Genomic DNA, 23,668 nt, shown 5'->3' on the forward strand with positions numbered 1-23,668 from the left:
TACTCAGAGTTGGTAAACATTCAGCATGATGACATCTGGTTAACAAAATTCAGACTGCCAAGGTTGAGATCTTGTTTATTTATCAAGTAATCTCAGAAATACATCTCTTAGTTCTTATATAACTATTACTAGCATTTCATTTAAAAATTAAACATTTTGCATTTTAACATATTTTTCCTTAATTATATCAACCTTGTTTAGTCAGATTAATTTATGTCTTAAATGAAATGTCTGTTGATATGCTTGTAAAAATAATGTATAATTTGAAATAAAATTTCATATGTAGTGTAATAATTAATTTTATATTATTTGAGTCACCAAAAATGTTATATTACAATATTCTATTTAATGTAAGATATGTAAATACAATGCAGAATAAAAATGTTTCACTGTTAAAAAAGTATTTTAAAAACACAGTAAACCAAGTGGATGGGAGAGCATGATATTCTGAAATCTAGTAATTTGAACTGTATTCTGCTTTTTGCTAAAAAGAATTTAAGCCAGAAAATCAGTATATTAATGTAGCCTTTAAAAAGTTTTGCAAATAGATTACAGCCAATCGTATATTCTGAGCTTAAGTCTCTATAATGCAGTAATAGAATATTTAATTAATATTTAATTAATAAAGGAAGACTTGCTAAACATGGTGTTAAGCCATAATACCAACTGTAATAAATCCTAAGAATAAGATACTCTCAGTATTTCTTGTTTAGTCTGTAGTAAATGAGAAATTTTTAAATCTCAATATTTTAATTCAAGTTGTTCTAGATGAAACCAAATTAGAGTTAAAAGCCAAGTTTCACAGTTTAACTATTAATAAGAATTCAGAACAATATATACTCATTTGTTCAATATAAAATTAGCACAGTTTAAAAATAAAATTCTAATAGAAATGACTATTGTTTCAGTCATAAGGATCCCATCACAACATTAAAAAAATTATAGTCCTAATTTCCATAACTTATATAGTATTGACATCCCAGAGCTAAGAAATATTTACTTCAATAAACGATCATTTTCAGACAGTTTCAATGTTAATCTCAAAAGTATTACCATTGTTTTAATATTTCTAATGTTTCAAATAGCTTCTAAAATCCAACTTGGAAGTATCAGAGTTGCAAGAGATGTACATCAAAGAACACCTTTCTCAGAGGAAAGAAAAATAGAATTCCTGATCTTAAACCAGTATTTATATCTACAACAAATCAAATGTACTTCCTCATTTTTCAAGAAGTTATAAATGCAAAAATGAAAGCTGCTGAACAAATTTAAATTATTAACCTACTACCATTTAACTATTTTAATCAGCAACTTTAAAAGGATTTATAATTAGCCAGGCACAGTGGTTCACGCCTGTAATCCCAGCACTTTGGGAGGCCAAGGCGGGCAGATCACTTGAGGTCAGGAGCTCGAGACCAGCCTGGCCAACATGGTGAAACCCTGTCTCTACTAAAAATACAAAATTAGCCGGGCGTGGTGGTGCATGCCTGCAATCCCAGCTACTCAGGAGGCTGAGGCAGGAGAATTGCCTGAACCTGGGAGGAGGAGGTAGCGGTGAGCCAAGATCGCGCCATTGCACTCCAGCCTGGGGAACAAGAGCAAAACTCCATCTCAAAAAAAAAAAAGTATTTATAATTAACAAAATTACACACTCAGTGAAACTTTATCAATGTTCTGCTCTAGCAGAAGGTGCTGGTAAAGCTGTTCCAACAGCCTTCACTGGTATATTAACAGGCTGACAAAGCCAATTTTGCCTCTCAGAAGAGTATCTAACTGCATACTGATCACCATTCCAAACAGTTAAGGTTTTTCTTGGGAGTTATTTTAATATAGATACCATGAGTCTAACTAGGAAATTAGAAGTCATATAAAATGAACTCTGAGGAGGTGCTTACGCTTTTCATCAAGTTATATCTATCTCTGTCCTTTGTTCAGTTTTCTTATCTGTAAGCCGGGAATAATCATTTTCTTTCCTTAAGTGTTTATAACTAAAAACTAATGCACAATGATTTATAAAACATTTCTCACAAATAATTTTTCATTTGTAAAATAATATAAGATGAAATTTTTAAGAAAATCGAACATACAAATGAAAGGCTACCATTCACTTTCTTGCAAAACAAAAAGATCAAAAAATTATGATCATACAAAGAAAGTTTTAATACCTATAAAGTTAAAAATGCATGAATAAATAAAGGATTAGTTTTCAACACAAATATTTTTACTTCTATTAGTTTTACGATTTACCAGCATTAAAAACAATTGACTATGAAGCTGGGTACAGGCAGTCTCCAACTTTCGAACAGGTTTTACTCCAAAAAGTATGCTTAGAACGTATTTTCCCAAGTTAAAAAAAAGTCACACATAATAGTTGTTTCTCAGATTACTGAAAAAGTCTAAAAATATTAATCTACAATGTATTTTAGGTAAAATATTAACATATTGCTTCAACCAAACCTACCCACCTTTATAAATTATTTCTCTGGGGAAAAATGAATCCCATGTTTTAACATCTCCTCCCTAGCTGCATGGAAGGGAGAAGTTTATTTCTGGCAACACTAACTAAATAACTTCTTATATTTGAAAACAGAGAAAAGAACATCTCTGAAGCAATCACCTTTCCAGGTGACTGAAAGCTATTAAAAGGTTAATAGTTGGAGGTTTTGAATCACCTCATTCTAAGAATAAAGAGAGAAATAATTATGCCTATAGACTTGTACTTTTCTACTGGTTGCTCATATAGACCATAAAACATTTGTCAAGTTGGAAACTGCCTGTATTACAAGCATAGATTTTTAAAAATTGGATTAGTGTTTAAAACAATAATTACTATCTCTTAATATAACTGCAGGCAGAAAATTTAATGTTTGCAGTTCCCTGGCTTAATAATCAGAGGATTTAAATTGTTTTTAATTTCATATTTAAACACAGCAACATGTTTATAAAACATAAATATTTTTTCAAGTATTAAAAGCGTGTAACTTTGGGAGGCCGAGGCGGACGGATCACCTGAGGTCAGGAGTTCGAGACCAGCCTGGCCAACATGGTGAAACCTGGTCTCACTAAAAATACAAAAAAGCCAGGCATGGTGGCGGGTGCCTGTAATCCCAGATACTTGGGAATTGAGGTGGGAGAATCACTTGAACCCAGGAGGCAGAGGTTGCAGTAAGCCAAGATCATGTCACTGCACTCCGGCCTGGGCGACAGAGTAAGACTCCGTCTCTAAAAAAAAAAAAAAAAAAAAGTGTAAAATACTGCTTCCACTTAAAATTCCAAAGCAGTTCCCCTACTGATTATCAACAGATCTACCTACCATTACTCTAACAACTTCATTCACAGATACAACAAAATAATGCTCGCAGAAAGCACTTTAATCAGAATATTGTGCAGACAGTTCATGAACACGAAAAATAATCCTTACCGCAAAGACACAAATAAATTTAGAAATGATGTTTTTCTGTCTCTTAAAAAGCAGGTTCTGGAGAGTCAAAAGTCCTAATACCAACTGCAACACAGACCTAAAGTCTACACTTTAAGGTCAGCTAAGTTAACAGAAACAAGAACCTCTTGGTGAAAAGAAAAGAATCCCAAGCTGTCAGCAGTGCTTCACAGCATGCCAGGAAACTTCAGAGAACCACAGTTAAATACTTATACCTTCAGATGACTTAATACTCCAAGAGACATCTAGAACAAATCACCCAACCCCCAAAAGAAGATAAAAGTAAATACATCCATACATAACAAACTTTCAAAGTAGATGCAGAAATTTTTTGGATCCACGTCTGGAAAAAGCCAATGTCTTATAGTAGTATTTACAGTTTTATACTAGTTTCTACTTAAACAGTAGTAGTTTAAAATACTATTTGATTCTTTGGGATCCATTACACACATGTCCATTAAATCTTTAAGTAATCAAACTAACAGAAACACATTAATGAATATAAATAATAAATATATGCAAATACAAGAACATCAAAGTAAAAATTTTCATTCAACCAAATCAAGGCTTTAATCTCCAAAGTTGCCTTTAGTTCTTTACTGTTTTGAAGAAAATGAAAATAGCCAAAAGCCTATGTATTAATATGTCTCAAGAGAGGAGAGGAGCAGACAATGCAGGTATGTAAATGTGAGGAACACAGGTCTGTCTGAATCCCTCTCATTTTATGATGTCACCTAAATCACCTTGTGGAAAAGAACTAGAGACCATGCTCAGAAAGTGTGCAAGTCATGCAGATGAATTGGGGATCAATATAAGCAATGACAGGACAAAGGATGTGCTCTACTCAAACTGAATGCAATCTCCCAGTACTATAAACTGGAAACATCGGTGGCTAAATTTGCTTAGAACAGATTTAAAGAAAGAATACTCTTAGCCCGGTGTATTATAGACCCTAATGTGTACCAAGTTCTTCAAACAAATGATGTTTATAAATCCCCTTTTTCCATTACACAGGAAGCAGTGGCCTTCAAAGATACAATTTTGTTTTAAAAGCAGAATCACCATATAGCATAGCAAATCACCATTAAAGGTTTGGCAGAAACTTTTACTTTTTAAAAAGATCTTTGTCTAGCATGACACCATCTGATGTTGTTTGAAGAGTTAATCTTAACATATCCATACACTCTTTCAACCTGGGATCAGATGTTCGCAATCCTGTAGATTTGAGTGCCTGTTTTTAAAAAAATAAGAGTTTGTAAATATATAGTGCAAATAATGTATATGCTTATACCAACTATAAGATTTTATTCCTGTATATAAAACTTCTACCCAACACTTGAACATGAATATGGCATCTTAGTGTCACTATTACCCACTTTCTGGACAAGTTTCTCATTGTTTCTTTCTTTTTCTTTCACTGATTACCTTGAAATGAGCATGATAAAAATTTGAAAACATAATAAGAGAAATAGTGTCAGTCAGAATCTACATGTCAGACCACCTTTAAGACTATATTTCAATAATACTGTATATATTTATTATTACTGATTTTTTTAAGTTAAGATAGAAAAATATAAAAACTTACTGTAATAAATTTATGAACAGGTATTTTCTCTTGTCCTTCTGCAATTGTATAGAACAGCAAATCTTCCAAGCTAGGTAACAGACCCTGTTTTATTTTACTAAAGAGGTAGAAAGAATACAAAATTAATCCTTGTATGAACATTCTAATGGATTTTTAACTAAATCCATTATTAAATAACCACTGAACTAGACTACAGCTGAGCTGATATACTCACGACTACAGTCATAATAAATGTTGATTTACCAAAATCAAATCAGTACCACTATAAACCACACTGAAAAATAAGTAAAAAAAAAAAAATCATTAACACATATTTTTTAATCCCAGGTTTTGAAACCCTGATCATCAACTCTAGTTGTGCTAATAATGCCCAGCCATCCGTTATGGCAATGCCTTCCTATACAGTCCAGTACAATCACCCAATACAAATTGCAGAGCTCAGCAAACGTTCCAGTAAGACTCAACACTCTGTTCAGTTGTTTTGGGGGTTTTCTAAATATGATGACTATATTTACGTATTATTCAAATAGTTAAACTGATTATAAAATCTGGCAGAGATAGCAGTTAACTACTGGACAGTAGTTAAGATCAAGTGCACAAGTTCTTGAATCCTGGCTGTAATACTATAGTTGTGTAACCTTGGGTAAATTAATTAACCTTCCTGTGATCCAGTTCCCTCATCTGGGAAAGGGGATAACAGTGCCTCCCTCATAGGGTTGTGGTGAGGATCAGTTGACTCAATACATTCAATATCTTTAGAACATGCCTGGCAGAGGGTAAAGACTCTACTGACAGTAGTTGTAGTTATTATTTCTAAAGTGATCTAGGTTTACATATCCTAGTCAGCCCTTTGCATCCATAGATTCAACTAACACGGATAAAAAATATTCAGAAAAAAAAACCATACATTCAAAAGATATATTGACCAATTTACGTAGCATTTACATTTTATTAGGTATTATAAGTAATCTAGAGATGATTTAAAATATATGGGAGGGTATATGTAGGTTATAGGCAAATATGCCATTTTACATATGAGACTTGAGCTGTGGGGGTCCTGGAACCAATCTCTTCACATATACAGAAGGACAAGGCAAGACTGTATACATCAAATTCTACAAATCATAAAGACTATTAAAAGGAAAACGTTATCAATAAGTATGCATTAAAAATCTTAATTAACTAAACTAGTGTAACACTAAGATGCTATGATTAACCAAACTTTTAAACACTGAATGTCACACAAATGTTTTTTAAAAACACATAGCTTTATCATTAAAATATTTAATGACATATCCTGATATATAATTATTCCCTGAAACTGTTTTTGCTCTTAGACAACCTTTAAAAATGCATTTGAAGCTGGGCGCTGTGGCTCACGCCTATAATCTCAGCACTTTGGGAGGCTGAGGCAAGAGGATCACTTGAGGTCAGGAGTTCGAGATCAGCCTGGCCAACACACGGTGAAACCCCATCTCCACTAAAAATAGAAAAACTAGCCAGATGTTGTGGCAGGCACCTGAATCCCGACTACTTGGGAGGCTGAGGCAGGAGAATGGCTTGAACCCAGGAGGTGGAGGTTGCAGTGAGCCAAGATCGCGCCACCACACTCCAGCATGGGTAACAGAGCGAGACTCCGTCTCCAAAAAAAATACATTTGGGATGTTTTAGTAATGATAACTACAATATATTGATCACTTACTTCTGTTCTACACACTGTGCTAAGTGTTTTACATGCATTCTAACTTAATCCTCCAAGGATCTTATGACAGAGGTACTATTGTTATCCAAAATATAGTATGATTTCTGGTACATACTAGAAGCTCAACAAATTTGTTATTTGTTCAAAAAAATGACTACCTCTGTCCCCATTTCACAGATTAGGAAACAGAGGCTCAGAGGTTAAGAAGCTTTCCAAGGTTACACAATGGCAAAGATGGATTTTTCTGAATCCAAACTACTACTACATTATACTGGCTCTCTAACTTACTAGCTTGTTATTACTTTTATAAGGTACAAACAAGTTTTCTAGGTCTTATCCTGATCTAATACCATTAAACACAGCTTAACAATACTCACCACCTAATATTCAAAGAAAAACTGAACCAGCTGTCAAAAAATCAGTGGATAATAACATACCAATTATTTACAGCAAATGGTTGGTCAAATAAACTTGAGATAGTGGTAGTTTGTCACTTTAAAAAACTGCAGAATAAGCTTTCTATGTATTTATCACACCAGTAAATGGTATTTGCTTTGCCTAAAAGCTATGTAAATAACGTAAAATATACACTTTTTTAGCTTATGGCACATAGTGCAAAAAAATTAAAATGACCATGTTATTGCCACAGCTAGCAAAAAAAGATAAATGCTTACTTGCTTTTAAACGAGAAACTAATTTTTATCTATAGGGGAAGGAATTTAAGCCAGCCCTAAAAAATAAGCTCATAAAATAAGCTGTCAAAACTGATAAAAAGAAATTACTACCTATCTGAGCATTTGAAACCTCAGATTTTGATCTGAGAATGAATTCGCTTCAACAGTCTGGTGAACAAACATATTCAAATATTCTCCTCAAACTTTCTACAAGGCAGAAACTACTCAAGATCATTCATGCCTTAACCCCCCCTTTTCTCTCCCTAAATTAATTCTTTCTGGTAATTCTTCACAATAATGTATTTTTCATTAAAATTCAAAAGCTAAAAACTATAGCTTTCAGTAACTATATAGTAACTAGGAAATCCTTGAGAAAAGTATTTAAGTTTTAATGACAAATAGGATTATAGTAGTCTTTCAAATCTTATTATTAATAACCCAAATGAATCCTCCAGATTCCCTTGAAGAGAAAAACATAAAATGGTTATGATATTCAGCAATTCAAATAGGATATAACAGAAGATAATCTGAAGCAACATCCTTATTTCTCACCTTTTTACTTCTTCTCCAACTTATACTGTCTCTCTCTCATTTCCTTTCTAAATGCTGCCTTTAAGATCATTTTACCATCATATTGTTTCTTCTTTTACCCATTCCTTCCCCTACTTTAGCCTTTAACTGTATTAAAAAATAATTTCTTAATGAAAAAGAAAAATCCCATGCCATGTATGACATCATGTTAGACATCATTTACAGTCTAGAAGAAGTAGGAGACATGTACACAAAATGAGGAATTACAAGAATGGATCTATGACATCCAGACTTTGGAAAACTACTTCGCTATGGTCTAATAAGGTCAAGCTTTTTTTAGATGAGGTGGAATTTGAGCTAAACCTGAAAGATGGGTAAGAGCTGGAAGTATGGCAACAGAAAAAGATTTCTGGCAAACAGACCAAAGGGATGAAAGTAAGCATTCACTTAGTGTTTATAAAGAACAAAAAACAGCTAGAGCACAGAATGTGTGAATTAAGGTGCCTGTTTCTACCTATAGGCTATTATATGAATACTTAATTTTTTAGTGTTGAGAATATATATATTGTGAATATATATATATCTTCTGAATACATATATTCAGAAGATATATATATATATATTCAGAAGATATATATGTATCTTCTGGTAAATGAGGAGACTACCTTCCAAAATCTACATTAAGTTTAAATGCAGGGCCAACTTCTGCAACATGAAAAGAGGAACTGTCTTTGCTTACCCCACTGACCAAATTAGTTTCCCCATACCAAAGGGGGAATTCATACTCCTCAGTCTGGTATGCAGCTCTCTATAAATTAGCTTTACACTATTTATGCCTAACTTAATCCTTATAATTCCCTAATGTAATTGACTAGACTCATTGACTTGTAAATAAGTGCTATCTCATCTTTTTTTTTTTTTTTTAAACTATCATGCCTTCTGTTTAAAACCTTCCTCTCCCTAAATCTTTAAGCTATCAATGATCATTTCAATTGTTTCACAGGACTTTGCCCCCACCAGATTCTCTATACTTTTTTTTTTTTTTTTTTTTTTTTTTGTTGAGACGGAGTCTCGCTGTCGCCCAGGTTGGAGTGCAGTGGCGCGATCTTGGCTCACTGCAGGCTCCGCCCCCCAGGGTTCACGCCATTCTCCTGCCTCAGCCTCCTGAGTAGCTGGGACTACAGGCGCCCGCCACCTCGCCCGGCTAATTTTTTGTATTTTTAGTAGAGACGGGGTTTCACCGTGTTAGCCAGGATGGTCTCGATCTCCTGACCTCGTGATCCGCCCGCCTTGGCCTCCCAAAGTGCTGGGATTACAGGCGTGAGCCACCGCGCCCGGCCCAGATTCTCTATACTCTTTAGCATTCTCTGGTATCACTAAGTTTTGTCCTTTTCTTGTACTACTTACTATATGCCAAGCAACAGCGATAAAGATCCCTAAAGTAAGGTTGTGGTCTAGGAGAAATGCGACTAAAGCCATGAGACAAATACTATGGTAGAAGTGTTTTTCAAAAAGTATTTTATTAGCAAGTATAGATGAAGTATTTATTTTTGCCTTAATGGGTAGGGGAAATCAAGAAGGTTTCTAATCTGTAATTAGGAGCAACAAGGCAAACTCATCTTTATCAGTTCAAAAATCTTATAAATAAAAAACTATCAAATGAAAGGAAGAAAATAAAAAAAAAATCCTTACTAAGAACTACAAAATGAACAGAGGAAAATAATTGAAACCAACTGTACGGTTTTATTTTGCTAAATAACATTTCATATTACCCAACCTCCCCAAATTATAAAGCTTCAAGGCTGGGGTCAAGTCTTTCTTAATATCTTTTTTGCATAACTCTTAAAACACATAGTATAGTATGGTAAACCTATGAGACAATGAAAAACTACCTTTCCTTTTCAAGTGGGATTCAAAAAAATGAGGCCTAATAATAACACAATACAAAGGATTTGCTAGTCTTTAGGCCTTCATTTAAGAATAATGATCCTTCAGATGATATTTAGGGTTGTTTTAAAATCAGTGTATCATTTTGAATTTATAGTGAGCTGACTGATAACAACTGTCTATCAACACCAGCAAACTGGCAGATTAATAAACCTGTTAGATGGAAAGTTGAATTGATGGTGGCTGACCATATAGTAAAACAGCATATTAGAATGAATGTTAAGTCTAACAAATTGACAAATTCTACTTATCATCCAAGTGATTTTGCCCCAAGGCTAATCATTGGTGGAATTTAAAAATAAAAACTTACATCTTTTAAGGCTTTACTGCTAAAAAGGACTCTCACTTTCTATCATATTAAAACCCTATGAGGTAAATTAAGGTGGGTTAATTGTCCCCAGTGTACAGATAAAGAGAGTCCTAGAAGAGTGTGGCAGCATGCACCTACAGTCCCAGCTACTTGGGAGACTGAGGCAAGAGGATTGCTTGAGCCCAGGAGTTCAAGGCTGCAGTGAGCTATAATGGCACCAATGTACTCCAGCCTGGGTGACACAGCAAGATTCCATTTCTAAAAAAAAAAAAAATTTTTAATTTAAATTTTAAATTGAAAAAAAATTTTAAGAGTGTCAAAGTCAAGCAGCGTGTCCAATGTCACATAAATCTTAAGTGGCTGGACCAGAATTAGTCCTACAAAGCTCGTCCTTTGTTCCCAGTTCCAGACTCTTCCTGCTCTGCCACCTCATGCTCTCAGTGGTTAGCACTGTATTTTAGGAATAATATCTGTAATTCTTGAACAATAATAAATTTCTAACCAAAATGCAAATAAGAGAACTAAATTGGTCTGCCTTGATAAAACTGCATCCTGTCAAAGCAAAGATGAGATTATATTCAATTAGGGCTGCTGTGTTGACCGGACTTTATAGCACAAATTCATTTAAAAGCACACCAAAGTAAAAAGCACAAAAGCCACTTTATCTGAGGAAATGGTCAGGCTGTCCCTGTCAGCTCATGGTAATCTGCCCATATGTTTGCACAACTCCAGAAGTTTGACCCAAAAGGCAGTCTGGCTGTCTCAGGCGGGAAGACTAGGATCTGGGGAGATCAAGTCTATAACATCCAACTCTGTTAGTTTTTCCAATAACTCATTTCTTCAGCCAAGTATCCTTTAATATATCAGTCTACATGGAATAATACAGATACTATATGAATTCTGTCACTGCAATCACTTTGATACCACTATAGACGACTTGTTCAGAATAACTAAAATATACAGGTAGAAGTTAATGAAAAACTTCAGCCACATATAAGGAAAAATGAAACAGCTATGAAAATGGAATGGGCTGCCTTCTAAGGGAGTTCACTCCCTTGTGAAGGCAGTATTCAGGTAGAGATGAATAACAACAACCTATAGGGAGTATGTAACAGAAGAGAAGAAAGCAGCAGCTGGGGAGAAGGGTTTGTAAGATCTCCTATAATCCTGAATCTAAAAAAAATTAACTCTATAAATTGAATTAGTTCGCTGCTAATAGATGAAAAAAAGAAAAATCAAAACAAGTCCTAATACTGTCTGAACTTGTTTAGGTCATTTAATATCTGTGGGCAGCTTATATAATATGTAAAATGAGCTGGAATTAAATGTTCTTTAAAGTTACTTCCAAGCCTAATTCTCAGTTTTTGAATTGCTAAAAATACATGTCCTCCAAATCACTACACTAAAGTGAGATCATAAACTTTATTCACTCACGACTTACATACTTTTATTTTACACATTAGCATATTCATCTGGGTTCTAAAACTAACGGAAGTATTTAATGCCACTGAACTAGGGAACTTAAAAATGGTTAAAATGGTAAATTTTGTTATGTGTATTTTACCACAATTTTTTGAAAAAGCTAAGCAGAACTGGATACAGAAGGTAAGAGTGAAGGAGGATTGCTAGAGACATGAAGAACAGTCAACTGATACAAGATACAAAAATCCACAAAAGAACAAACCCACCCTTAAGAGTACTGGTTAAAGCAGAACCAATCAAGGCATGAGAGAACTTACCAATAAATATATTTTAGTGTAGGGGTAGGCAAACTACAGCAGGGACCTCCTCTTTTTGTAAATAAAGTTTTACTGGAACACTGCCACATCTATTTACCTATTGTTTGTGGCTATTTTGCTACCACCACTGAACTGAGTAGTTGTAGTAGTGACTAGAGAACCCCAAAAGCTGAAAATATTTACCATTTGGCTTTTCAGGGAAAGTGTGCCAGCACTTGTCTTACAGCATCACTGTATTACAGTGCAGTATAATAATGCATCCTTAAAATACACATAAGTTGAACAAGAAATGTTAAACTCTATTCATTACAATGTTTTAATATGGCAGAGAAATATGTAACATTTACTAGGGAGACTTATATCAAGAATAGTTTAAAATTTTTAAAGTTTGATGTTTGAGGGTACCAGTGAATATGATTAGACAATCCTGATAAACATGAGCTGTGCAAATTCATACATAACCTATTTTCATACTTTTCTTTCAGTGTAATGGTGCTTACTATTCTTATACAACCAGAATCAGGATATTAGAAGAGTAGGCAGTAGAGATTTACAAGTGTAAAATTTAACAGATGTGGTTCCTTTGATTTTCAAAACTATGGATTGTTTTTTACTGTTTTAGACGTTTCCCACTTATAATGGGGGGAAATCTTAAAAGTAACAAAAGGAGGCAGGAAAAACAATGCCCATTCTCATAAACCACAACTGCTAATGTCATTTTGGCTTATTTCCTTCTATTACTTTTTCTGAGCTTTTTAAAATAGCTTGAGATCATACTGCATAGAAAATTCTGTATTCTAACTTTTGGCCTAACATTACCTTATATCCCAAAAAGTATCTGCAAACATTTCAAATGACTAAATAAGAGACTCTCATATGAATGTACCATAATTTACTTAACTATCCCACTAATGTTAAACATGAGTTTTTCTCCATTTTTCTCTAGTATGCGGAACACTGTATCAAAAATATTAGGAAATAAATCTTTCTAATACTTCAGTTTATTTTGTGAACTTAGATTCCTAAAAAGGTATGAATACTTTTTAAGTTCCTCATAGAGCTTAAAAATTGCTCTTCAGAAAGTTTACAACCCCATCAAAAATGGAAGGACGTGTCTATGTCACTCAAAATATCCTCATCAAGAAGACAATTTTAAAAATCTTTTTTAGAAGCCTGTGCCAGAAATAAATAGGCAAAAAATATATTTCTTAATCCTGAAAGCTATCAGTTTTATTCATTATGCAACATCTACAGTTCCATGTTTCGAAAGTAATGCTTTTACTATAAACATTTCTTTATAATGAATTTACATATCAAGCAGAGGACACTTCCAAATGGAAGTCAAGGTACATTAACATTTTGCTTCTTTTTTTTTTTTTTTTTTTTTTTGAGACGGAGTCTCACTCTCACCCAGGCTGGAGTGCAGTGGCGCAATCTCGGCTCACTGCAAGCTCCGCCTCCCGGGTTCACGCCATTCTCCTGCCTCAGCCTCTCCGAGTAGCTGGGACTACAGGCGCCCGGCACCACGCCCGGCTAATTTTTTTTTTTGTATTTTTAGTAGAGACGGGGTTTCACCGTGGTCTCGATCTCCTGACCTCATGATCCACCCGCCTCGGCCTCCCAAAGTGCTGGGATTACAAGCGTGAGCCACCGCGCCCGGCCGGTAACATTTTGCTTCTACTACGTTGTAGGGGGTCAGAAAATCACTAAGTGCAGTGATCACTCACAAGTAATATGTTTCATAACCAAAGCAATTTTGCACCTGAGTAGATTTCAGGGTAAAACTGTAGTAACAGTATCTCTATGTGAAAGCTACGTACCTCACTTAGAGATATTAGTAATTAATAACTTTTTATAAATACATCTGTTTATTCAGCTTTCTTAAGCATTTCTCTTACTAGCAAATGACTTCAAGATGAAAAGGCACAGACAGGCAACTATAAAATATAACCTTAATTTATATAGGATTTAACATGACTGAGCTCCCTCACACAAATTCTATAATTAGGCTTTCAGTTTATATAGTCATAATTTTTCTTCATTTCAAATATCACAAGAAGAAAGTAGTACAGCCTTTTACTATTATCTTTTTTTTTTTTTTTTTTTGAGAGAAGAGTATCGCTCCGTCACCCAGGCTGGAGTGCAGTGGCACGATCTTGGCTCACTGCAACCTCCACCTCCTGGGTTCAAGCGATTCTCCCGCCTCAGCCTCCCAAGTAGCTGGGATTACAGGCGCCCGCCACCACGCCTGGCTAATTTTTGTATTTTTAGTAGAGACAGGGTTTCACCATGTTGGCCAGGCTGGTCTCGAGCTCCTGACCTCAAGTGATCCACCTGCCTTGGCCTCCCAAAGTGCTGGGATTACGGGCATGAGCCACCACGCCCAGCCTGATTTCTTTTAAACAACTTTTTAAAACTCAAAGAAACCCACAAATATCTTCAGCAAATTTCTTTCAAAGTGACATTTATCTTTGGACTAAAATAGTGCCCCCCTCCCTTTTAGCTGGCCTACATATTGCCTCATAAAAAAGGCCGAATTCTATTTGGTTGTCATTTCATGGATTAGCCGACTTTGAGGTAGGCAGACTTCTCTATAAAAGAGTAAGGTCTGGAAACACGCAGCTAAAACTCCAGGAGACTAAACCCCTCAGAATCTAATTCTTGTTCTTTCAGTGAATTTCATCCAAATATTAATAAAATTATAAATTAACAGCATGAGTTTTTTAATTACAGATCATGGACATAGTTATCAATGACTAATTGATGCACATTTCAATATAAATATTAGGCCACAAAAATGTTATGACATACAGTTATTGGTACCTTTTTCACTTGCTTTTAAAAAAACAAAAAACTGGGCTGGGTGCAGTGGCTCACGCCTGTAATCCCAGCAATTTGGGAGGCTGAAGCAGGCAGATCACAAGGTCAGGAGGTCGAGACCATCCTGGCTGACATGGTAAAATCCCATCTTACTAAAAATACAAAAATTAGCCAGGTGTGGTGGCATGTGCCTGTAGTCCCAGCTACATGGGAGGCTGAGGCAGGAGAACCACTTGAACCCGGGAGGCAGAGGTTACAGTGAGCTGAGATCACACCACTGCATTCCAACCTGGGTAACAGAGTGAGACTACACCTCAAAAATAAATAAATAAATAAAAATAAAATTAAAAAAACAAAAAACTAAAACTCACTCATAATCATCACCTAGAAAAAAATTTTAATAATGAAGAAATCAAAAATAAGGGGCTGCCTGAGAAGCCCAAAGGAAAAAATTAAACATACTTTCCACCTTGATTTCAGCTTAAGTGAATTATAAATATGTTAACTTTTAAAATTAAAACCAAATGCAATACTGAAGGATCACAAAAACATGTGCCCCTATTTTAACAGAGGTTTTGTCATTCAGTTCTAAAACTTAATATTTATATCTGCCAAATACTAACTCAACTTCCTTACTAGTATTGTTCAATCTACCCAATTCAATGTTTGCTGAAATTCATAAGCATTTCATCTTACTTTGAAATTCAATGTTCAGGCTGGGCGCGGTAGCTCACGCCTGTAATCCCAGCACTTTGGGTGGCCAAAGCGGGTGGATCATCTGAGGTCAGGAGTTCGAGACCAGCCCAGCCAACATGGTGAAACCCCATCTCTACTAAAAACACAAAAATTAGCCAGGCGTGGTGGCAGGCGCCTGTAATCCCAGCTACTCGGGAGGCTGAGGCAGGAGAATGGCTTGAACCCGGGAGGCGGAGGTTGCAGTGAACTGAGGTCACACCACTGCACTCCAGCCTGGGTGACAGAGCGAGACTCCATCTCAAAAAAAAAAAAAAATTCAATTTTCAGAGTATACACCTCGATGATTTTCTTTGCCCTTCATTTTCCATCTACTAAACATATGAACTATCAAGACATAAAGCTGAACTATCAAAACATAAATCCATACTATCTAAAGCTAGCTGAAATCATTTTTGCTTGCACTTTTACTTTTAAATATAAATATATTTTAAAGTATGCTTATTTGTGTAATTACAAATATTTCTGAATATCACGACTTCATGTAGATGTGCAAACATCCAACTACCACCTCACAGGTATGCAGTTTTTAACAGAAACTACCAAACTGCCTAAAGTAATCGAACTAATAATTTATACTTCTACTAGCAATGCTAAAGTTCCTATTTCCCAATCACTTGATTTAACATCTGCCAATCTGACAAGGGGAAACTGACCTCATTGTTGTTTTAACAGAATACTTTCAATATTGCATCCTGTATGAATTATCTATTTTCTAACAGCATACATATGCTGGTATTTTTCCAGCCCAATTTCTGTTATGTATCTCTTTTCCTTTCTCATTAAAAAATAAATGTCCAAATAAAAAAACTTAATAATGCCCCTTACCTCTATCCCTCTGACTCTTCCTAGGGACCCTTCACTAAGATAGGATACATACTTCTGGACTTTACGGAAATAAGTATAACCAGCTTGACAGAGAAAAGTATGATAAAAATGTCCATATGGGCAAGTGCTGGCATAAACCATAACATAGTTTGTGACTTTAATATAATGCTCATTCCAGTTCCTGTTGGTTTTCTGGAAGGAGAGTGATATTTTCAAATTAAAACTCTAAAATTAATCTCATAACAGTATGCAAAATAGGTTGAATTGGAGAAAAGAATGAATATTGGGGTACAGACTTAAAATCTGAAGTCATTGAATATGTGGCGACAAATGTAAGAACAGAGCTTTAGATTAAGAGGTGAAGTACTACCTACACAAAGATGAGAGTCAAAGCTGAAAGAAGGGATATGCTGTTGAGAAGGCAGACAAGTGGGAAAGGGGCAAAGGCCTCAGCCTCAGGGTTTACCCAGTGAGGAAATCCAGAAAGAACTAGGAAAGAAGAGAGAACAATTTTGAAAATGAAGAGAGGCAAGCAAAGTTGGTTTTCAAGATGACAGAATGAACCATAACAAAATTAAACAAGATCACTAAAGAGAAAACTGAGCAAAGATCATTAAATTTTTCTATATGATGTTAAGACGTTCGTATCCTAAACCACACTAAAGTTGTGTAATTGAGACAGCATAGTCTAAGGTAACATTAGTTCAAAGAGTTTGTGAAAAAAAGGTAAAGTAACTTGCTTATATCCCGCCTCCTTCCAGAATATAAAGTAAATAAAATATAAACTCAGGACCAAGGAAAGGAGGAAACGCAGATATCCCAGCCATGTGAACTGATGAAATTGGTGTGGTTAAGCATTAAATTTACTCTGAACTTATTTATCAGCAGAGCAAAAGGTAAACAGTGCAACTCACATAGTTTCATATAAGACAGATGTATAGCAATTTCTCAAGATAAACATTTCTGTGGAAACCGAAAAAATTAAAAACCTTCATGTGCAAGCCTGAAATTCAAAGACAAATCTCTTTAACAGACTTTACAATAATGAAGAAGCAATTTTTTTCTCATTTATTTAATAAATAGTTATGTGTCATTTAACACACGCCAAATATTGTTCTAAGCGTTTTACAAAATGTTAATTTAATTTTCTCATAGTTATTTGTTTTAATAATACTACATAAAATCTGGCACAGTCCTGAGTGAGTGCTAGCATACCAGGTGGACTGCTGATTGAGGGATGACCTATGCTTTGCAGGCTAAGCATTAGAAAGGATAACAGGATCAACTGGGAGCTTATGTGCCAGGATAAGAGAAATGTTTGTCACATAAAGGCAAAATGAAAGGAGCCAAAGAGGGAAAGCTACATTTGGAAACCAGATCATTCAGGAAATAGAAACTTTAACCAAATTAAAATACTTTCTTCACAACCTTGAGGCCATTGCTAAAAGGTGACTTCTTATTAAAAAGGCAATGAAACCAGAAACTTCTGGACAAGTAAATCACAGAAGCAGCTCAATTTCCTATTTGACAAGAGGAAAAAAAAGAGAGGCACTAGAGCCACTGCAGAGACACAGACCTGAAGAGATAATTTTACTAGAATGCAGTTCCCATCTTGTAGCCTTTAACTTTTAAATGGTGGTGACTGCATTTTGCAATTCTGTACCTTGGGCACTTGTATGTAAACTCGTTACTTGCTTGGTAAACCGGATGATGTTAAAATAAAAGTGAGTCCCAGACGAGAGTAAATAGCATTCTAGTCCCTAAAACATGAGAGAAGTACAAATTTAACAGAAGTATAGCTTTTTAGAACTGGAAAGGATTTAAGTCATGTAACCCAAGATATTAAATAACCTGTCCGTAGTCAGGACGCTATTTTGTGGCACAAAACCAAGATCACAAACCACCACAAATTTCGCCCATCATCAAGTGATTTTTTTCAAATAATCTTTTTCAGTCTGGGAGAAGAACTTTAGGAAAGTTCCCAACTTCAATTACAGGAAAACATCAAGCAGGTGTGAGATTGAAATTTTAACAATGTTCTCACTTTCAGTTTGACTTAAGGAACTCTAGAGCTGGAAATAGCAGCAGAAATAAAAGGGAAGCAAAACAGGTTACAGTGTCAGCGTACAAAGCCAGAAAAAGAGTAAGGTATAATGAAAGCAGACCAGTAAATTTTTACCCATTTTGGGAAAACAAAGTGGTCCATTTGTATTCCACAAGACAAAAATATTTAGGAGACTGCTTTGCATATTAAGAAAAACCAATGTTGCTTTAAGACTAAACTACTGTGCTGTACACGTACAGGATGAGTCAACATCCTATCACAATTAAGTCACAAAACCTACTTAACTCAGATTTCTGAGTTAGTGCATTATGTCACATTTCATCTTGGCTATTTAACTTTTATTTCTAAAAATCTCCCCATCTCACGGAAGACCTGACAAGCCAAAGCTGGTCCCTAATGCAAACAGGTGGTCTATACTGCGTGCCCCATCTTCTCGGCCACATGACCCGATTCCTCCTAATCTCACTTCTGAAACATTGTTTCCGGTGCCCCAGATGGCTCTACACATGCCTGAGGTAGCCACTCCAGAAATATAGAGCTCTCTGTCACATCTGGCTTCCAACCGGATGATGGCAGAAACCAAGGGAGAGCAAGCAGAGCGGAAACGAGCCAGGAAAAGCGACGAGTCAGGAAGGTAAACGCTCTGCTGAACGCCCAACTCCTAAATGTCACTCAGTGGAGATGTTCGTGCGGCATCGCCCACGAATGGCTGGGGCGGGCGGCCAGGCGCTGCAGCGCGAGCCAGGGAGCTGAGCATGCGGCGCGGGCAGGGGAGCGGCCTCTCTGGCGCTGGGGACGCCAGACGAGCCCATCAAGGCCCCACCGCGGCCCCACCCGGGCGACCCCCGCCGGGGACGGAGAAGGGAAGTGGGAGCCTGGCGGAGGGGCGCGGGCGGGGAAGGCGCGGGCGGGGCCGGGCCTAATCACATGGCGCAGACGGCGCAGGCCGACCGGCACCTCTTTCTTTCTCTTTTCTAGAACCTCGGCTCCTATCCCGCCCCACCGCAGGGCCCCACACAGCCCGAGCCCGGGCCCCGAGCGGAACGAGGCCTCCTGCGCCTCGCGGAGACACTCACTTTTCACCTGAGGCCACCAGCTCTTTGCCCTCGCTGTTGCCAAACGCGTCCGTCTCCCCGGGGCCGTCCTTGGGGCCGGGCGCCGCCGGGGCAGCGGGTGGCGACACACCGGGCTGCGGATGCGTGCTTCCCTTGCCCAGCTCCTGCAAGATCTCCGAGGGAGAGCTGGACAGGCCCCGCGCGAAGGGCTCCGCCGGCCAGCCGCCCCCGCCCCACCACGGGTGGAGTCGCGCGGCGGCAGCCGGGCCCGCGGCCGGCCGTCCGCCGCCTCGGGGACGCCGGCACAGGGTGACCAGGGGCTGTGCCCGCCGCAGAGTCGCGCTCATGCCGGCAGGCGACCGCAGGAGCAAGTCCCGCAGCATCGCTGAGCCTCGCAGCCGCATCATGCCGCCGGGTCCGTCAGCGCCCGCTCAACGGGGGAGGATGCTCCAGGCGTGGGCGGCCGGCTTCCTCGGGGAACGCGGTCTGTGGTGGGGTGGTGAGATGACAAGAGGAAAGGGCAGCTACGTGGGTGTGGTTCCGGCTTGGACTCCCGCAGCGGATGCGGGTACTGCTGCTGCTGCTCCCCCGTAGGATTGCCGCGACCGGTTCTCTTCGCACCGCCTAAGGCTCCGCACTGAGGCTAAAGCGCAGGGGAGGGCTAGAGACCTTCGGCGCTCGCCGACGGCCCGCCCCTTTCGCCCGCTCCGATTGGCTCAAATCCTCAACCTCTCTTTTGATTGGCGATTAGGGCAGTCAAATTTCTCTCGGCTCTCGGTGCGCGGAGAGTAGGGCGGGGGATTGGTGGGGGGCGGGGAGAGGAGTCAAACTGACGTGTAAAGCGGATGAGCCAGGCACGGCTGCTCAGTAGCCACTTTCTGCACGCCGTGCCAACTCCGAGGCTAGCCTGGTTGGGTACTAGGGGCTCTGGGTTCTCGCATTGATGAAGCGGTGGGCCCCTCCACTCCGGGGATTCGAGCTGTTGGGGAGACTCATGGGCGAGATCCCCCGCAGCCGAGGGCAGTGAGGTCAGCAGGTTTGGAGGGGCTGAGTCTGGCCGGGCTGTCGGAGTTCAGCCGGTCCCAGCTCGCATCTGGCCGCCAGGTCAGGGCGTCTGGCGTCTCCTCCGAGAGCAGCCCCGGACAAGCTTCATCCCTCTCCCAAATGTAACATTTGCTTGAAACTTTCCATGATTGGCTACTACCCAGATGTGAAGTGTTTTGGAAAAAATGAGCAAAATCCTTTCAGCTATGCGACTTAAGCCATGGGAGGGTGGAGGTGGGGGGAGGGCGACGAGTGGCGAGGGGGGTGGGGGGAGGGTGCGGAATCCAGAATACTACAGCTTTCTTTTTTAAAAATTATTTTTTCATGTACACCGATACTTAAAAAATAGTTTTCAATAGCAATGATTCCGTTAACGCTAGTTTGCTTGAAAGCAAAATCGTAGATACTTTTCTATTTTAAAAACTGCTTCACTCTTTTAAAATAGAAGCACTGGAATACGGGTTCTCTAAGTTATTTCAGCATCACTACCCATTTATCCTTTTGGGCCTGTGGTAAAACAGCCAAGAACCTGATAAACTAAGTTATTCCCTGAGCCTACATACACATTCCATTCCAGGACAAAAAAATGTTTTTAGACGATTTCCTGAAACAATTAGGTTTAAATGACTTAGATCCACAGAGTTTAATAAGATGTTTTGGGGGTTGGTGTGTTGTTACTGTGTTGTTGTTGTGTGTGTTCGTTTTGAGAAAGGGTCTCACTCTGTCACCCAGGCTGAAGTGCAGTGGCGCGATCACGGCTCACTGCAGCCTTGAACTCAGGGGCCCCGGTGATCCTCCCAACTCAGCCAGCACCTGCTTTCCTTTTTTTTTCTTTTCTTTTCTTTTTTTTTTTTTTTTTGTATTTTTGGTAGAGACGGGGTTTCTCCAGGTTGCCCAGGCTGGTTTTGAGGGATCTGCACCCCCTGGGCCTCCCAAATTGCTGGGATGACAGGCATGAGCCACCGCGCCCAGCCTAATGAGATGATTTTTATGAAACTAGAAGGGTGTATGTCAGGTGCGTCATTAATTGATAACCGGATTTAGTAATTAGTGAACTGTAAAATATTTCAATAGATTAATAATTAGGAAATCTGGCTGTACCTACAGGTTATGTGACCTTTGGCATGTTACAGCCTTGCCGTGTTTTAAGTTTTTTTTTTTTTTTCTATCTGGTCTTTAACCAGAAGAACATGGAAAAAACTATCATGTGTAAAACATACAGTCACCTTTTTTATTTAAAAAAAAAAAAAGGCAGGACAATGGCAAACTACTTAGATGGCTTTTATTACTAATGTTACTTGTCCAAAAATGTTAATGAATCAAAGTAATGATATATTCAGGAATAGAGACATCAAGTTTCGGAGGAAAGGTAACAAATATTACCCTTGCCTAACTCTGACTTGTTAATGACTTGCAGACTTTAATATTGTCCAATATATTAGCTGCAATTCGTTATCAGTTTTAACTGCCTCCTTTTTCTCAACAACACAAAGCAACTGACAATCCAGTTACTGTTTTCCTCTCAGTTTTTCCCTTAATTTCTCTGAGTTTCTTATGAAAATTATTATTATTATTATTCTCTATATATATATATATATTTTTTTTTTAGACGGAGTCTCGCTCTGTCGCCCAGGCTGGAGTGCAGTGGCGCAATCTCGGCTCACTGCAAGCTCCGCCTCCCGGGTTCACGTCATTCTCCTGCCTCAGCCTCTCCGAGTAGCTGGGACTACAGGCGCCCGCCACCACGCCCGGCTAATTTTTTGTATTTTTAGTAGAGACGGGGTTTCACCGTGGTCTCGATCTCCTGACCTTGTGATCCGCCCGCCTCGGCCTCCCAAAGTGCTGGGATTACAAGCGTGAGCCACCGTGCCCGGTCCTATGAAAATTATTTTAGCTATTTAAAGGTTTAAATCCTTTATAGTACACTTAACAAATAAGGAAGGTAACCTAGTAATAGATTATTTTCTAGAGTTTCTAGTTTCTAGAGTTTTATTTTCTGGTAGTTTCTAGACTTTCTGCTTTTGGTGAGAATGGATAGATATTACTCCCAAAATTTGGAAGAATTGAGTCCACTGAAATTTAACCCCTTGTTTGAGAAGGCTAATGAAAAGGTTATAGACAGCAAAGAAACTATTATAAATAGAATAAAAATGTGACTCAGTACTTTCATTTGGTTCTTTTCTTCATCTTATATAATTTTTTAATCTTTAAAGATATTTTTATTCTACAACTTTGTAACCATTACACAACTTTGGAGTTTCAGTTATGTTAAATTGACTCATATCATCACATAAACTCATGTAATCATCATGTAAAAAGTATAAAAACATTTGTATACATACAATAAGTAGTCCACCAAAATATCTACAAATAGAAAAAAGCTCTCCACATTAACTATGGTTGGGTTGTCAGATCTACTTACTCTTAGACTTCCTTTTTGCTCCTAAGTGCAGCTACACTACAAAGAGTTGCTGTCCCATAGCCATCATCAGGTAATCAGCCATCAAAAGGAATAATTGGAATTTGTGCACTTTGTTCTTATTCGAACTTGAAGAAGGGTTCCTGTGCTTCTGTGTTCCTGAGCTTCTCTGTTGTGTCGAAGATTACAAAAGGCTAATGTTTCAAGATCATAATAAAATCCATATATAGGCGGGGTGAAGTGGACTCACACCTGTAATCCCAGCACTTTGGGAGGCTGAGGCAAGCGGATCACAAGGTCAGGAGATTGAAACCATCCTGGCTAACACAGTTAAAACCTGTCTCTACTAAAAATACAACAATTAGCTGGGCGTGGTGGCACACACCTGTAATCCCAGCTACTCGGGAGGCTGAGGCAGGAGAATCGCTCGAACCTGGGAGGCCGAGGTTGCAGAGAGCCAAGATTGCGCCACTGCACTCCAGCCTGGCAACAGAGTGATACTACATCTCAAAAAAATAAAATAAATGAAATAAAATTATATATATATATATATATAAATTCCAGATTGCACCTTCACAAAAACTAGGAGATTATTTGTTGACCTAGAACTAAAAAGAAAGTAATTCTCCTTTGACTAACAGCTTAAAAGAATTGCCTAAGCCTTTTTTTGAAATTCTTCTGTTTGGAGAATAGAGTAAGGTTCAGGAAACCTCTAAACAAGCTTCTGCTACTACTTCCCTTTCTTCTGTTGGTTTCC

General features: G+C 38.0%; 1 protein-coding gene across 3 annotated transcripts in view; it reads right to left on the reverse strand.

Moving 5' to 3' along the window:
* GLS (glutaminase) overlaps nt 1–20,095 on the reverse strand; it is an 84,244-nt gene extending 64,149 nt beyond the window's left edge. For all 3 annotated transcript variants that reach the window (XM_032755121.2, XM_032755122.2, XM_032755123.2), the window contains exons 1-3: nt 19,470–20,095; nt 5,025–5,121; nt 4,549–4,670 (exon numbers count right to left, since the gene is read on the reverse strand). In XM_032755121.2, coding sequence (XP_032611012.1) covers nt 4,549–4,670; nt 5,025–5,121; nt 19,470–19,855 — 605 coding nt within the window. In that variant the 5' untranslated portion in view covers nt 19,856–20,095. The remainder of the gene's footprint in view (nt 1–4,548; nt 4,671–5,024; nt 5,122–19,469) is intronic.
* Nucleotides 20,096–23,668: the final 3,573 nt, after the last annotated feature.

Source organism: Hylobates moloch, unplaced genomic scaffold (genome assembly GCF_009828535.3).
Source record: "Hylobates moloch isolate HMO894 unplaced genomic scaffold, HMol_V3 SCAFFOLD_1, whole genome shotgun sequence".
NCBI lineage: Eukaryota > Metazoa > Chordata > Mammalia > Primates > Hylobatidae > Hylobates > Hylobates moloch.